This window comes from Chondrus crispus, genomic scaffold, assembly GCF_000350225.1.
Source record: "Chondrus crispus Stackhouse genomic scaffold, scaffold_239, whole genome shotgun sequence".
Lineage (NCBI taxonomy): Eukaryota > Rhodophyta > Florideophyceae > Gigartinales > Gigartinaceae > Chondrus > Chondrus crispus.
This window is the reverse complement of record NW_005179117.1, coordinates 1-17,315: the sequence shown is the minus strand read 5'-3', so window position 1 is coordinate 17,315 and position 17,315 is coordinate 1. Positions and strand designations below refer to the sequence as shown.

Genomic DNA, 17,315 nt, shown 5'->3' with positions numbered 1-17,315 from the left:
TGGACAATAGTGTCCTAGAAGGACTAAATCATGAATCAATCTTGTCGGAGATGAGCAAACCAGTTCATCAGGCCTCCTACGACCCACATGATCCTGGTCGAGCGTCAGGAAACCCACTCGTTGTAATTAAGTTTGGAGATGAAAACATTCTTGGCTGCGCTACATCTGGATGTCTGAATTCAGTTGCGCTTCTAGGCCTCGAGAAGTCCACTGGCAGCAATGGAGAGCTGAGGTCGCACATTTTTCGAAAGAACCGTCCCGTCGTATCGTCACAGGTGATCTCTCATAACTCGGAACTCATCAATGACCTGGTCATGACAGATTGGGAAATCGGAAGCTCGGAGCCCAGCAGGGTGCTGGCGTCCACTCAGAAATCGCTCAGCTTTGCAGAAGTTTCTGCGAATGACTATAAGCCCACAATTAAGTGGGTTGATCAATTCTCGTTTCCTATGCCGTTATCCTGTGCCTTGAACCCTCTCCTCCCCACAGAGTTTGCTGTTGTTTCATCATCCGGTCTTTTCTTTGGTTCTGTTCAAGACTTTTTGGCTCTTAAGGGCGATGGCACAGACTACTTTCATGATATCCAAGTTCTTGCGAAAGATCGCATTTACAATCGCCTCATCTTTGGTCTTCATCCACGGTCCCTTCTTTTGTCCAGTCGCAGGGAAATTGCTGCTTTCGACATGCGTAGCAGAGCGGAAACGTGCTCCCGTAGTGTATTGCTTGATGTACGAGAACACTGGAATCTTCCATGGCATGACCATGGCATTTCTATAATGAAACCGTTGGAGGCGAGGAGCTATACGTTGTTTGTTGCGACGCAGACATCTATGAATTTCGTTGACTTGCGAATGCCGAGCAATCCACTCCTCGACTGGTCCTTAAGCCTCCCGTTACCTCCTGAACAAGCCGCATTAGTATCACTGAATACGAATGGAATCCGTTCTTCTGTTGTCACAATAGGTTCTCGTCAATCTGGGTACCTTGAGGCTTTTCATTCTATTTGCGATCCATCAATTGGTCAACTTCCATTGCATGTTCCAGATATGATCAGCAGATCTGAAGCCACCAACTCCAAGGCTCCTGGATTTCTGAAAAGGCCGATGCTTTGGTCAGATTTACCGCTTGGCCATCTTCAACAAGTCAAGGATACCCGAAGTGCCTTTGGAATGGCGCTGATCCCGTTTGACGACGAAGGACTCGTTTCACTTCTTCAATGGACAGTAGATGATGGTTTGGTCGGACAAGTCTTGAATTTGAGGGCAGCGGAAGACGAAGGACACGAGGACATAGAAAAAGGGATTGAACTGCCAAAGGGGGGGTCACTTGTAATGTCTGAATTTCAGAAACAGATGCATTCACGAGAAAAGAACTGTAAGAGGGCTTGGGAAACATACCCTGTTCAACATAGTATGCCTGGTAGCTTTTTACAAGTTGGGACTAAACGTCTTCAAGTATGTGACATGTATGACCTACGACCGTGCATTCTCCGGAATGATGAAGATGATTCTGGTTTGGGTGGTTTCGATACTCTGCCACGGCCCTTTTTAGGCGATATACCAATGGCGTTGAAGATTCGAAATCAATATTTATACATTAAGGACAAGGGAACTGAAGTCGAAGAAGAAGTTTCTACGAAGAGCAAGCTTCAGGGGGAGTTACCGTTTCCACAGAAAGACTTCACTGACCTCGAAAACCGAGATCCGTTTTCGTATGGCGGCTTGACAAAGTCTCGAGAGTTGCATGTTGCTCGCCAATCCCTAGTGGCCAGCTCTCAAAGTGGGGAATCGTTTGATAGTATTTGTGCGGAGAGAAAAACTAATGACGAAGATGGATGTGCCATTGATGCAATAGGAGGGGAGTTGCTCGAACCTGACGATGGCGACGGACACATGGACGAGTTGCTAGAGCAAATTGGCGACGGGCAGACGCTAGATGAGATTGGACGTACAGTGCGGGGCGGAATAGCACACAATGCCACGCCATTAGGTGTAGATGAATTGCAATCGTCAATGAAGGCTACCGGTTCGATCCATTCATTTGATGTGGAGTGGCACTCCATGTGTGAAGAGGACCACACTGGGCGAGGGACAGCAGTGTCAACGAATGGGGCGATGCCTAACTGGGTGCAAACGACGGTTTATTACTCAGAGAATGTTCATGTCGGGAAAGCTCTAGAGATGTTGGCTATAGAAGAAGATTCTGGGTACGGGAAGTTGTTGATGAAGATGAAAACTTTGTTCACGGGGTTGCAGAGCACTGACGAGAACTCGCTGGATGAATGATATCATCGGATTGTGCAGTACATCGATCTGGAAGGGATTGCGTGAGCAGATGGTTTCGAGCTGGGGACGTATTTGCCTTCGTAGACTTGAGATATATATTTAAAAGGCACAATGCTCCTGAGTTGAAGCAAAGGGAATATTTTGATGTCGGAGTTCATTTGTGCCCGCTACAGAATCAAGGAGTGCCGACTGCTTGGCATAAACCGCCTGTTTTTCTTTTCTCTTTCCAGGGCCGTGCGATGTTTGGGGTTGTCACTAGTGATGCGGGAAAATATATCAAGTATCCATGCTGATGTTTCATGTTGACGTATTTGGGTCAGAAAAAGTAGATAGAGAGGAGGGGGATCAAGACAGCATTTGATGCGTCCTTTTAAGCTCTGGGAACCACTGCGTGCAGTTGGGCTAAGAACTCAAGACTGAGTATTGCGAATTGCTCTCGCTTGAATGCAAAGAGATGAAAGAGTCGAGGACCTGTAACCTTCCAACGCACTTGCTTTCTCACATCCATGAAGTGTCTTCGGAAAGGGGAACTGTCCGTTCAGGTTTAATGCTGAGCATGACGTTATCACCGCAAGCAAAATAGTAATACAAGGTGGTATCATACGGGACGGGCTCCCACGGGTTCACTCGGGTACTGTCCATGTACGTTTCCTCCCCGTGTCGTTTAATTGCAGCCTGGGCTTTGCGGACGACGCTTCAAAAGAAAGAATAGTGCAAATGACCGTATAGTACCCTTAAAGTACAGTTGTACAGTAGTGCCAAGGGTAGCGCATCTTGGAGCGGAGGAAGGGTTTCTTCCGCCATTATTTTTATATTAAACACAACAAGGGAGAGTATGATAATCGTCTGGCGGAAGAGTTGCATTGGTGATGGCAGCGGGTGAAAGGAATCGCTTGATGGGAATTTTCCACGCAGCACCCGTTGGAATTGTTGAGCGCAGGCGCGTGCCTGTAATTTGGCGAAAGCCAACAATCCAATGAAAAGGCTCCATGACCGCCACCATCGCGAGATGGTTGGCTGATGATGATTTAGGGTACGTACCATTGTAGAAATAATGATTAATCACTATCCTACCGACGACGGCGCAGCGGAGCGGCGCGCACCAGAGCCTTGCTCTGGTTGACATAAAGTGGAGTGACCGGGTCACTGTAGACCCGATCACCAGAGGAGACATCCTCACACATTCTCCATATCCCTGGCTTTCCTTTTACGAATTGCAGAATGAGAACCAGCAAGTGCGGGCAAGCAGTAACTCTAACTGTCCACTGGCTGCGAGGGCTCATATTGGCTCGAGGTTATGATATTGGCCCGAGGCGAGCCCGTATGGCTTATCACGGCGTGGCCCTATCGAGCCCCGCACAAGTGTGAGTCCCTCACGCCTGCCTCGTGATATCGCATCGGCCCCCCCTAATTGTTAGAGGAATAAAATGATATAGCGACCCCCGTAGCACATGAGCAACAGGTGGCCCAAAAGCAATTGTAGAGAATGGGCATGTCGCACGGGCATGTCGCACGGGCACGTCGTTCCAGTTGGGCGCAGCATGGATACCACTGTAATGATTTTATTTCAATAGTGCACTCGCAATGACGTCCGCATCGCATTCAGGATATCCGCTCTGCGGTGACATCGGCACTACGGTTCAGGCAAGGGAGCCAAACCACAGAATCGCCTCAGCCAGCCAGGCGACAAGTAAAGATTGTGTACCGCGGGTACCGTTGCAACGGTACCCTTGGTACTGTACTGGACACATGTTCATTGCGGATGTGAAAATAATACAGCAGTGTAAGATGGTGGCATTCAATATCTTATTGAAACTGGCATCGCTCTGAGGCAGCGCTGGACACAAAGCTGCTACCTCACATGATTCTCACGTAACCTTTGCAAATCTCAGTCAGTGAGGTACCATCTTTTCTTGCACCTTTCACTCCGTTGCGATGAGAAAAACGGACGACCTGTCGAAACCTGACAGCTGAAACGATTTTCAACACCGACTGCACACCCCGGGGGGTGCGAGCGTGAGTGCGAAGCAACGGAGTCGTGCTCCGACGCACCTTCCCTGCTCAATTCGGATTCACATGACCTGTCGCACCGCCACCTGATCCTAGTGCTCGATACTGTACAACCCGCACATAGCTTCGCAACAGAAACTGTCAATACGTTCTCATGCAACCTCTATAGCTTCCCCTTTGACGTCAACGCTTCAACAAGCTCACAGTGCCTTCAAAAGGCTTGCCGGTCTGCCTCCATCTTAAGCAACGTCAAATTACCCATTGCTTCTGTTGCCGGCGCATTATCTATCCATCGCATTCATTCCGCGCTGCCAGGACTCACAAAACCATGGCATCGCCGGACGAGTCGGAGTCGATCCCACTCTTAAATTTAGAAAGGCCAGGCTCACGACATTACTTTCCAGCGGACACAGATTCGTTGAAGAGGGCCGTTTCGTCGCTAACCAAGACTCTTCGATCGTATACCCACGCTCTTAACCGAGTTGAGCCCTGTACTCCTATTTGTGCGCTTGTTTGTGCTATCCTGGCATTTTTTGTGGTTACCAACGTTGGTCGCAAAGAGCCTGTTTACCTCCGAACGTCAGGGCCCACTTTCACATTGTCCGAGCCCAAACAGCGGGCAAGAAGCAATCGAACGTTATCAGCCCGATTATTGACTCTCAACACCTTCATTCGTCCAATGTTCGTTGGTATTGGCGACTACAAGGATGAAAGGTTGGCTCGCCTGATCCCTGAACTTGCACATTTTGACACTGCGTGCTTTCAAGAACTCTTTTGGGCCACTGGGTCGCGCAAAAGGAAGTTCATGGATGCTGCTCGCGAGCAGGGACTGATATACCAAACTTCTTCTCCATCACTTGGACTTGCAGGCCTTCTCCGTTGTCCACCAAAGATAATTGATGCGGGGCTAGTTATTCTTTCGCGCTACCCGATCGTGAAAGCTGATTATTACACCTTCTCTGAGGCTGTCTACCGTTCTATCGATATGGTCGTCGCTAAAGGCGTCCTGTATGCTCGCATCAGGCTATTTGCTGACGAGCCGATACGATACGCACATGTGTTTACGACACACATGCAAGCGAACAACCATTTGGAAGACGTATCGTTCGAAAAAGTCCGTGAAAGCCAAGTACGTGAATTAGCCAAGTTCCTGACGCACATGATTGCCGACGATCCGGACGGCGTGGTCATCATTAGTGGAGACTTCAACATGAACGCTAGAGCAGCGAGCGATGACTCGTCATCTTCAAAGGAGTATAAAGAAGCATATGCATTGCTTCAATCCTTTCGCGGTAACATCGAATTGCAGGACATTTTGTTCAAGGCTAGCAATGATTCCCATCCAGCAACTAGTGCCGGAGGACTGACGGGGCTTCCAAACAAGAAGGAATGCCTTGACTACATTTTCCTTAGTTCCTTGGATCGGGAAGACGCCAGTACATCAGTCAGTGCTTATGCAGTGACTGGATCTGTGCAGGTGGATGAGCTCCGGATAGAACCACCTACCAGTGACGCTCCTTACCAAACATTGAGTGATCACTACGCCGTAACAGCGAAAATCATATTCAAAGAGACGGGTAGCGACGACACCGGAGGATAGAAGGCATTTCGGAGCTTTCGCAGTCTGCCCGTTTGAGTGAAGTACCAAGAACCGTTAGTCCTACTTCCTCCGTTAATCGACGCAGCAGGAGTTCCTCATCGTCTCGATCCACCTCGCTCAGAGTGTACCCCGCCCCCAGGTTTTGGGGTTCAACGGGCTTGCCCTCAAGATATTCTGGGTTTGGTTATTCTCCGAATGATTACTGTCCTGGAGCGCCATGCCGGTCTGGTCCACAGAAGGATTCCAAATGTACAATAATTCATCGCTCATGTTGCAGAATCGAACGAAAAGCAGTAGCAGAAACGCTTTTGTGCTCAAAATTCCTTTCCACTTGCATCGTGCTTGGCTTTGCAATACTTGCAGTACTGTACCACTGCCAAGGATGACTGCAATAGTTGGATAGTGACGCTCTTACGGGGGCCCCAAGTATGTGATTGAGGCACTCCATCCGCCACTGCATCTTGCCTGCTGGCGTGTGGCCGTACGCCCCAATTCGAACTCCTTTCTTGAACATTTCGCTATTGAGGGCAACAGCTGCCAATTTGGACGCATCCTGGTGCTGACATCCTGCTTTCGCATCTCTGACACGTGTATCGCACGTGTCAGTCGTGAGACACTGGGAAGGTCTGTACAACTGCGATCGATTTCGTGCCATTCAGCACATTTGATGGCTTGAGGCTTACTGTGTATCCAAAGGAAAGCATCGCACCGTGCCATGACCTCACCGGAACCACTTTTCAAGGGGAAACGAATTGTTGTAACTGGAGGGACTGGTTTCATTGGAAGCGCGCTGCTCTCGGAACTGCGGAGCAGATACCCAGATGTGATCCCAGTCGCCCTTGCGCGACCGTCATCACACGTTGTGCTGCTACAACGACTGCTTGACTATACCGAAGAGGAACCTAGTGTCCTTATTGGATCTTTGAATGACATTTCTACGATACAGCCATGTGTCAAGGGGGCAGATGTTGTCATTCATCTCGCAGCTGACATGGATTTCTTCGCGCGTGATGTGTCCCGACTCATCCAGGTAAACGTAGAAGGAACCAGGAATTTGCTTGAGGCGTGCGCTCGCGAAGCCTCCAGAACGGGCCATAAGGTCCGCTTCGTATATGCGTCTTCGACAGAGGCTGTTGGTTGTACTAATGGACTTGGAAAAGCGGACGAGACCGCAGTGAGAAGACCAGATTCAGATTACGGGCGGAGTAAAGTGCTTGCAGAAGATGTCGTCAGGCAATACGCAGATCGCCTAGACACTGTCATCGCAAGACCAACGGGCGTGTTTGGACCTGGGGAAAGATTTTTCTTTTTTGAGAAGATGAAGATGGTGGCATCCGGAATTGCGTTTTTTGCACCGTCTCCAATGACAGGGCGTGCTATGTTCACCCATATTGCAGATGTCGTTGAAGGTTTAATAATTTGTGCAAGTCACGCCGAAGCCGTCGGTGAGACGTTTTATATTTGCCCAAACGAATCTGTAACATATCGAGAAATTCTGGACACTCTCGCAGATGCGTTGAAATGCCCACGACCATTTATATTTTTGAGAGAGAGCATTGGCGTTGTGTTGATGAAAGCTATCTCGCCAATTTTGAATTTAGGAAAGAGGAGGGTATTTATATATCACCCAACAACAGTGAAGCGATCTATGGAAAACAGAGAATACTGCAACGAGAAACTTCGACGACTGGGATTTGCTCCCAAGTACACAATTCTGTCAGGTGCAGAGCAAACTATGGTGTCAGAAATGAATTCTGGAAATATCAGTCGAGGGTTTATTCCGGGCGCATTGAAATCTTGCATCTACGTAGCAGCCTTAGTGGTGTTTTCTCTGAAAGGGTGCTTTCGTAGGAGACAGCCTGCCCGCCCATAAGGTTACGTTGCGGAATTCGATCGCCGCATAGGATTACCAAGCCCAGAAGATCGATTGTGACCACTTTGTTTAGCGAAACAAAAAATACATTCAAGAAGATGTTGCAGAGTGCACTAGTACCACATCTGCACTGATGCCCCATCAGCGTAAATTCATGTAGGTTACGTTTCACCCTGCATTTGAGAATCTCCCGATCTAAAGGCGGAAAACTCTTGTTTGGCTGTGAAGATGTGGATGCGTGCAAAAATGCTGTCTTCTTGAGAGGTGCTCTAAATTCTTGACGCTGGGAACTATCGTACCTGTGTGCATTGCTTCAAACGCCAAGGTCGTGTTATTGATTCATAGTAGGCCAATGCGCTTGTTCAAAGCTTATGCGGAGAAAGGAAATATGCAGAGGCTGTATTTAAAAATTTACGAGGTTTTAAGGATCGGTACGAACGGCATTCTACAAACGTTGTCCCGTCACGTGTGTCGTGCTTGATGTGCTCGAACTTGCCGCTCAACTCACTACCCAGAGAAGGGAAACTGCCCGTATGACTGAGCCGTCCAATTCAAAGGATCACAAGTTTGACAATTGTATTCTTTCATTTATACGGAGTTAGTTGATTGAGGGCTACTAGCCCGTGTGTTATAAACGCTACTAATGCTACCCTATTAAATCTATTTCACTATCTGTACACTCTTTCGTTCTAATGTCCGGTGTCACCCCTAGACGGAAAGCTCCCCACAGGGTACTACCGCACAGACTACTGAGTAAACCACGGTGGCATTTCACTGGCTCTTCGCGGTAGCCCCTTCGATATGCTTTTGGCGGGATCGATTGCTCCTGCCTGCATGGCTCGATAGACCGCATGTTGCCGTTTTTCCCTCAACGATTTTTCACGTTTCCTCCTCCTCCTCTTCAAAATTGCCGGAGGGTTCAAAGCCAAAAGTCCGTCCTGCCTTGGATCCGCCTTTAAAATCATGTCTGCGAGCTTGGGGAGCAATGGTATCACTCCAGACACGGAAGTCGCATACAGGTGCGATTTCCCTGTTGCGACTCTCGGAAGATTAACTTCGCATGATTCCCCAACCCCAACTGTCAGAATGCGGATACCAGCTTTCTCCATTTTCTGCTTTTCATGAACAGCTGCTTCAACCCCTCCAGGGCTCTGGCCTCCCTTCGTGAATTCTCCTGCGTTGATAACAACCACGCGGCGGAGCCGGCCAGCTTTTTGCACTTGCGCCTGAATGTGCTTGTTCACTACGGGCGGAAGCATCTCAAATCGTGACCACTTCAATGCTAAATGCACCTCTCTTGACATCCCATTCATGGCAGGAGGCACTTCCTTCGCTTGAACAGTTGGTGGTTCTTCAATATCACCTTCGCTCTCAAGGACATCCATACCCTGGTCAGCCTCCATAATATTGTCTGAGCTACGTCCGACAAGACTATCGACCTTCCGAAGAGCGTTTCCACCAACTTCTTCTCCGACCTCGTAAATGTACATCCCGTCTCGGTCCCAATTATTGGCGTCCCCTTGAAACGAGCTCAGGATCCGCCTGCGAACTGCCTCCTCGTCCCGGTCAAGTTCAGAGACGACGACAGAATCGTAAGCGTATTCAACAAACCCAACACGGGAACCACTGTGCGTCTTACTCATCAGATCATCAAGCAGGCCACCTGGTTTAGTCAGGACTTCCTTCATTTGTCGGTATTCCCTCCACGAGAGTGATCCCGAAGCGTCAAAAACAAAAAGTAGGTCAACCTTCGGCCCATCAAGACATCCTGTTTTCAAGCTTCCCACTCCATTTTCGGAAGGGCTGCCACTTTTTGTGCCAGAGGTCGCCTCATGAGATGATGGAAAACGTGACGACTTAAAAGAACGTAGCTCTGATGAGTTTGCCGATGCAGAAGCCATCATATCTGAACCTGGCAACTGGCTCAAGGCCATGCACATTCCCGGCACGGCGAGTCGGGTTATAACTTGCGGTGGTCTCACTCGAGCAGCTCCAGGCTTGAACAGTCCGGCAAACTGTCCCCCTACCTTCGCCGCAACGGCTTCACCAGCCGCAACTACCATCTCGGGTAACTCTGATGCACTCTTCCATACTTGGTCCCACGGCGAATCATCGTCTAGGTCACGTTCTTCCCTCTCACTCGTATACCCACTCTTCTCGTTGTCGTCGTCAGATGAGCCGAAAAGAGAGGTTATTCCAAACGCACCAACACCTGGCACAACTGCGCATGTCTTATAGACTACAGCTCCTACAGTGAGCATAACAATAAACGATGCAATCGCGATTCCACTCATACCTGCTATGCCCCCAGGCAGAGAATTGCCGCTGGAATCCTCTAGGCCAGAATCAGGTTCATCCATCAAATCCTCAGGACCGCCTTCTGCCTCTAGAATGGAAACATCATCGGGAGTTTGGACAGCGGATGTCGTTGGAGAAGCGGTAGTACCGCCCCCCGAACCAAATTCAGGACCTTGAGAGGGCTCGGCGGTGAACACTTCGGATGGAACTGAAGAATTTCCGCCTGAAGCCTCGGGTCTATCGTCGCCCTCGCCAGAAGATTCAGCGGCATTTGCTTCGCCACTAGGAGATTGTACTGGTAATGGTAGTTGAGTCGGCTCCACAGGGTCAGGGGTTTCGGATGAAGGGTTAATATCTGGTGGTGCTGTACTTGTTGAAATCGCGATGCCCGGGTCCGAAGTTACCCCGACATCCTCTACCTCAGATACTGACGGTGTGTCATCTGGCTGCGCGTCAGAAGATGGTCGAACACCATCTTGTGTAACTTCCGATGATGCAACGGGAATTGATTCTTCAGCAGAAGCCTCTGGACTAGGACTAGGAATGCTCTCAATGCCAGGTGGATCACTTGGGGTTTCTTCCAGCCCAGCAGAAGGTTCCTGATCCGGCATCAACGTCTGACTTGGGACTTCAGAGATCTCCGGGGAAATAGTTGTTGCGGAAGTTGCAGGAGTAACATCAATAGGTGGTGATGAGGAATCCAGACCTTCTGACGGCGTAGTCAAATCTTCTTCGGCTGTTTCCGTCAATGGGGTTGCTTCTCCAATGCCCGGACTAGGGATAAGTCCATCCCCTGATGTTGCAGGGCTGTCCTCAGGCACTTCCCCTGGTGATCCTGGTTCGAGAGTCACTTCCGATGGAGCAAACGACGGGGACACTTCCACGTTGTTCGCAGACAAAGATGATTCCACAGCCAATTCATCTGTCTCTGCCACTGTAGCTTCAGACCCTTCATCTGAGTTTATCAGAACAGTCAGACTCGGATCATCTGTAGTTTCACTTCCATCGATGGTAGGAGTAGCGTCAACTAGAGTTGGAGCCTCAGGCAACAGGCTTGGCTCTAAAGAAGAAGGGACCACAACATCTCCATCAGTATCGCCTTCCACACTGGGTTGAGATTCTTCATCTGCGTCTTGGTTCTCGATTTCGTCCGAGGAAGTAGGTCCAAACGAGACCTCGGCAGATTCTGTCTCCGTAGATGCGACGGATACAATGTCATCAGTTCCTCCACTTGTGGAATCAATCTCCATTGATGCGCTCTCAACAGGTGCACTCATCATATCACTCTCCGCAGGACTCTGTGAAAACTCTTCGTCAGAGGGCATTGTGGGTGTAGGCTGAATCAGAGGAGTTTCTGCAGGCGGGAACCCCTCCAAAGGTTCTCCCGTCTCAACATCAGTGCTTGGATCTGATGGACTGTTGCCAAGGACAGGTTCGTCCGATCCAGATTGAGGCTCAGGATCGTCAGTTTCCTCAGATCCTCCTTCCCGCCCTTCTTCTCCAAAACTAGGCTGAGGGGTGAGAGACGGTTCAGGTACTGAACTACTTTCAGATGAATTTGACTCTGTAGAAGATGTCGGGATCGTTGACTCCGTAACAGTGCCGGAGCTGCCCTCCACAGAGCCCTCCACTGCCGACTGTGAGTTCTCAAACGCACCAGTAGGCTCAGGAACTGATGACCCGGTCTCCGCAGATGAATCGGTTGTTGGCACCTCGTCTTCGGATGAGTCAATAGCTCCCGGTGGTGTAGGGCTCATAAACTCTATCTTATCTACATCTTCAGAAGCTTGAGGAAGACCAGTGGTATCTTCTCCAGAAGATGGCTCAGTATCTAATGGCGTTTCACCCGCACTGGGCGGAACAGTAGTCGTATCGTTTGGGATCTCCGTGGCAACATCTTCCGCCACAGGAGTTTCACTTGCCGTCGGAGTTTCCATAAATCCCGGAAAAGCCGATGGCACACTGCTCACGACAGGAGCCGTACTCTCAGAGCCACCCGCCTCTCCTGCATCGCTGGGTGTGGTCGGAGTCGTACCTGGTTCCTTGTCGTCCCCACCGCCCTCACTCGGAGTCTCAACTTCAGTTTCTTCTCCAGCAGGAGTCCCATCAACAATTGGCGTTTCTACAGCTTCTGGTAATGTCGACGGAGCACTGCTCACGACAGGAGCCGTACTCTCAGAGCCACCCGCCTCTCCTGCATCGCTGGGCGTGGCCAGAGCCGTACCTGGTTCCTTGTCGTCCCCACCGCCCTCACTCGGAGTCTCAACTTCAGTTTCTTCTCCAGCAGGAGTCCCATCAACAATCGGCGTCTCTACAGCTTCTGGTAATGTCGACGGAGCACTGCTCACGACAGGAGCCGTACTCTCAGAGCCACCCGCCTCTCCTGCATCGCTGGGCGTGGCCGGAGTCGTACCTGGTTCCTTGTCGTCCCCACCGCCCTCACTCGGAGTCTCAACTTCAGTTTCTTCTCCAGCAGAAGTCCCATCAACAATCGGCGTCTCTACAGCTTCTGGTAATGTCGACGGAGCACTGCTCACGACAGGAGCCGTACTCTCAGAGCCACCCGCCTCTCCTGCATCGCTGGGCGTGGCCGGAGTCGTACCTGGTTCCTTGTCGTCCCCACCGCCCTCACTCGGAGTCTCAACTTCAGTTTCTTCTCCAGCAGGAGTCCCATCAACAATCGGCGTCTCTACAGCTTCTGGCAACGTCGATGGCACACTGCTCACGACAGGAGCCGTACTCTCAGAGCCACCCGCCTCTCCTGCATCGCTGGGCGTGGCCGGAGTCGTACCTGGTTCCTTGTCGTCCCCACCGCCCTCACTCGGAGTCTCAACTTCAGTTTCTTCTCCAGCAGAAGTCCCATCAACAATCGGCGTCTCTACAGCTTCTGGTAATGTCGACGGAGCACTGCTCACGACAGGAGCCGTACTCTCAGAGCCACCCGCCTCTCCTGCATCGCTGGGCGTGGCCGGAGTCGTACCTGGTTCCTTGTCGTCCCCACCGCCCTCACTCGGAGTCTCAACTTCAGTTTCTTCTCCAGCAGGAGTCCCATCAACAATTGGCGTCTCTACAGCTTCTGGTAATGTCGACGGAGCACTGCTCACGACAGGAGCCGTACTCTCAGAGCCACCCGCCTCTCCTGCATCGCTGGGCGTGGTCGGAGTCGTACCTGGTTCCTTGTCGTCCCCACCGCCCTCACTCGGAGTCTCAACTTCAGTTTCTTCTCCAGCAGGAGTCCCATCAACAATTGGCGTTTCTACAGCTTCTGGTAATGTCGACGGAGCACTGCTCACGACAGGAGCCGTACTCTCAGAGCCACCCGCCTCTCCTGCATCGCTGGGCGTGGCCGGAGTCGTACCTGGTTCCTTGTCGTCCCCACCGCCCTCACTCGGAGTCTCAACTTCAGTTTCTTCTCCAGCAGAAGTCCCATCAACAATCGGCGTCTCTACAGCTTCTGGTAATGTCGATGGCACACTGCTCACGACAGGAGCCGTACTCTCAGAGCCACCCGCCTCTCCTGCATCGCTGGGCGTGGTCGGAGTCGTACCTGGTTCCTTGTCGTCCCCACCGCCCTCACTCGGAGTCTCAACTTCAGTTTCTTCTCCAGCAGAAGTCCCATCAACAATCGGCGTCTCTACAGCTTCTGGCACCGTCGATGGCACACTGCTCACGACAGGAGCCGTACTCTCAGAGCCACCCGCCTCTCCTGCATCGCTGGGCGTGGCCGGAGTCGTACCTGGTTCCTTGTCGTCCCCACCGCCCTCACTCGGAGTCTCAACTTCAGTTTCTTCTCCAGCAGAAGTCCCATCAACAATCGGCGTCTCTACAGCTTCTGGCACCGTCGATGGCACACTGCTCACGACAGGAGCCGTACTCTCAGAGCCACCCGCCTCTCCTGCATCGCTGGGCGTGGCCGGAGTCGTACCTGGTTCCCTGTCGCCTCCATCGATGTCACTCGGAGTCTCAACTTCAGTTTCTTCTCCAGCAGGAGTCCCATCAACAATCGGCGTCTCTACAGCTTCTGGCACCGTCGATGGCACACTGCTCGATACAGGACCCGCACTCTCAGAGCCCCCTGTCCCCGTTCCATCCCCCGGCGTAGCCGGAGTCGAAGCAGGTCCCCTGTCGTCTCCACCGACCTCACTCGGAGTCTCAACCTCAGTTTCCTTTCGAACAGGAGTCGCATCGACGATCGGCGTCTCCACTGCTTCTGGCAGCGTCGATGCCGCGCTGCTCGCCGCAGGAGCCGCACTCTCAGAGCCGTCTGAGCCTGTTCCATCACTTAGCGTAGCCGGTGTCACGGGAGGTTCCGCCTCGTCTCGGTCCACTTCGCTCGGAGTCTCAACTCCAGTTTCCCCCTCGGCAGGAGTCGGACGCACGATTGGCGTCTCTCTGATCTGAGGCAATGAGGATGGTATGCTGCTTGCGAATGGCGTCACAGATTCAGCTATTGGTGTTTCCACAACTGGCACTTCTCTTTGAGAAACTGAGGGTTTCTCGCTTATGGCAGATACTGGAGCGGGTGAAATAGATATACCCGGCGTCGGTCGGAGCCCCGCGGGTGATGGTGTCTCAGAGAGCAGGGACCCGTCAGAAACATTGGCAGCCCGCTTCGGAGACTCCGCGACTTCAGGCGTGGCGGATGTCTTTTCACTCTCGGGACTCTCTACTTCTTTCCCTCCAGGAGGATCGTTCTCAAGCTGCTGTGGTGACTGGACTGCGTCAGGGGTAGCGGCGGGACCGGTCCCATCTTCGGCAGGAGGTAGCCTGTCCAATTGCGGGGATCCACTAGGACCCTGCGGAGATAGACTTGGTCTTCCCGAGAGCGAAGCACTGGTCGACTCTGTCGCGGAAGATGTGTTTGGTGTCACGCCTCCTATTGCCTTCCCAGGCGAAGCAAATGGTTCCGGAGTCGTTGAGTCTTGTTCGGGAAGAGCCGACGGAGCCAGATCGCTAGACGGAGACGCTTCCGGTTTTCGCGTATCAGGATCATCGCTCCCCTTGAATGGCTGTGAGGGTTCCACCGAAGTCGGCTCTTTCGGGGCTCTCTTAGGTGATTCAACCAATTCCGGAGTAGTGGAAGCCTTGATGGCCTCTGTACCTGCAGCAGAGCTCTCAATTTCGCCGCCGGAATTGGTAGGGCCCCCCGGTTTTCGTTGTCGTTTAGAAGGAATTGGAGGTCTCCCCGAAGATTCATCAGGTTCCGGGGTAGGAGGCGCGGTGCGGGCAGTGTTGACGGTAGGGGATCCACCCGGGGGTATTTCATCGTCGGAGTCAACGGGCTCCAACGATGGAGCCAAATTCACGCTTTCCGAGGTAGCAGGTGGAGCGCTAGGTCGCGATTCGGACTGCTTGATGCGTGGAGATGTCGTAGGTCGCGAGTTTTCCGTTTCCGTCGCAGGAGCCTCGATATCGGTTGCTCCCGATTCGGAACTTTCTGAGGACCGCCCGGGGCGTGGGACGCGCGAAACCGCGGGATTAGTGGAATCATCGGCATCATCGGGGTTCGTAGGGGTCGTCCGGGGTCGTCCGGATGCGGGCCCATCATCGTCGTTGATCGGAGGCTCGATTGAAGTTGTTGCGAGATCAGCACTAGCATCATCGGATGGATCTGCCGGATTGTCATCTCGGCGTCGTACCGGTCGCGACTGATTTGGGTCGTCGGCCGTCAGGGTCGGCTGCCGATCAGTGAAGGCGTTGTCAGGGAAAGCGGTGGAGGATGATGGTACAGAGGGTGGAATATTTACAAGTAGGGTGGGTTGTTTTTGACGTGCAACCGGATAGAGATAGCGCGTGTTGACCGGGGGTACGCAAAATATGAGGAGAGCAAGAGCGACCGAAGGAAGGCGTCGCATGGAGAGCGCCAGAGAGAATGGTGGGCGCCGCATATTGAGCTCATGCGGAAAGGAGCGTGAATTAGAATTAGGGAAGGCGCGCGAATGTGGGAGTAGATGGGGGAACAAGACAAGGGCGGATGTTGAGTGGATGAATGTTGGGAATGAGGTTCGGTAGAGTTACGATAGAGGAGGGAAAAGGAACGGTGCCGTACTGTGGTTTGGGTGCGGAGTTGGGGAAAGTAAGGGGCGGCTGCGCGGGGAGGGAAATTTGCGAAGGGGACGAGTGAGTAGATTGGAGTGCGACAAAGGATACTGGCGATAACCGTAGGGATGGGGGGGGCTGGAGGACGTGCGACAAGGGGGCAAAAATGCGGAGGCGGAAAGAGAATGGGTCCAAAATGGAAGGCGACCTGGCAACAAAGAGGGGCTGGTGCGGCACAATCGGGCGTAACAGCGTGTCTCTTTGGACGGGTCCGGCGCAGTGGGGGGTTTGTTCGCGGGTTATTGGCTGGGAGGGGGTGCTTCCTTCCAGGCCCTCACGGACTCCTTGGACAGATGACGACCGAGCAGAAAGGCGATTCCTGAGGGGTTACTACCGTGAGCTGATGCGTACCGGGAATGGCAAGGGTACAAAACATTGGCACAACACACAAAAAAAAATAGAACCGCTCTAGAGGGACACAGCACAGGGAAGGTGTGTGAACGTAGAGCTGTCAAGGTTGCAACGTGCCATGCATAGACGTGCAGGGCGTGGCGGAAAGTCCTCCAACACCTCCTATTGGTGGTACCATGCCGCCCAGCCCGGGGTGGCACACGTAGCGCCGTTTGGTAGGGGGCTAAATCCCTCGTGCTGATGCACCCCTTGCAGAGCCCTTCTACACTGCATGATAAGGAATCTACTGGTCCGGCATTCGCACCGGTCACTCCGTGACCGCATCCGGGAATCCCTCCGTGTTTGCACCGGTTTTTGCGATTCGTCACATCCTCGCTGCCAAGTGTTCCTCCTGAAGCGATCAACGTATTACACGGCTGTTTTCAAGGCCCGAACTGTATTCAGACCCCTAAATCACACCGCTCCCTCATCGCCATCGCGTCACGGTTAGTGCATCTGAGAGGCACCACTCCACAACGCGGCACCCATTCGCCCAGCTCATTGGACACCCTGGTCGCCCCTCCTCCGCAATCAACCAACCATCTCCGACACTTGTAATCCAGAGAGTATCTTCCTTATCCTGGCGCACCCGGCCCCACTGTGTTGGCCCACTCGGCCCAGAAAGTGCAACGTCACCAAATAGTGCTTACACTTGTATAACGAGAAACCCCAATCACAGGCCGTGATTCATTTTCTTGCCCAATCAGTTGCCATCTATTGAATTCTTTGGTAGAATGCCTCTGCAAGAAGGCCAAATAGT

General features: G+C 52.1%; 5 protein-coding genes; 2 read left to right on the top strand and 3 right to left on the bottom strand.

Annotated features, from left to right (window-relative positions):
- Positions 1-50: 50 nt before the first annotated feature.
- CHC_T00004591001 (hypothetical protein) lies at positions 51-2,285 on the top strand. The gene has a single exon (XM_005715958.1). It carries the CDS (start codon positions 51-53, stop codon positions 2,283-2,285), a length of 2,235 nt encoding a protein of 744 aa, XP_005716015.1.
- Positions 2,286-2,655: 370 nt separating this feature from the next.
- Positions 2,656-2,793, bottom strand: CHC_T00004590001 (hypothetical protein). The gene has a single exon (XM_005715957.1). The coding sequence runs from the start codon at positions 2,791-2,793 to the stop codon at positions 2,656-2,658; it is 138 nt and encodes a 45-aa protein (XP_005716014.1).
- A 3,319-nt stretch (positions 2,794-6,112) lies between these two features.
- CHC_T00004589001 (hypothetical protein) lies at positions 6,113-6,298 on the top strand. The gene has a single exon (XM_005715956.1). It carries the CDS (start codon positions 6,113-6,115, stop codon positions 6,296-6,298), a length of 186 nt encoding a protein of 61 aa, XP_005716013.1.
- An 8-nt stretch (positions 6,299-6,306) lies between these two features.
- CHC_T00004588001 (hypothetical protein) lies at positions 6,307-6,675 on the bottom strand. The gene has a single exon (XM_005715955.1). The coding sequence runs from the start codon at positions 6,673-6,675 to the stop codon at positions 6,307-6,309; it is 369 nt and encodes a 122-aa protein (XP_005716012.1).
- Positions 6,676-8,355: 1,680 nt separating this feature from the next.
- CHC_T00004587001 (hypothetical protein) lies at positions 8,356-12,003 on the bottom strand. XM_005715954.1 is given in 2 exon segments: positions 8,356-8,514; positions 8,515-12,003. 1 exon segment carries the CDS (start codon positions 12,001-12,003, stop codon positions 8,515-8,517), a length of 3,489 nt encoding a protein of 1,162 aa, XP_005716011.1. The 3' UTR covers positions 8,356-8,514.
- Between the last annotated feature and the right edge of the window lie 5,312 nt (positions 12,004-17,315).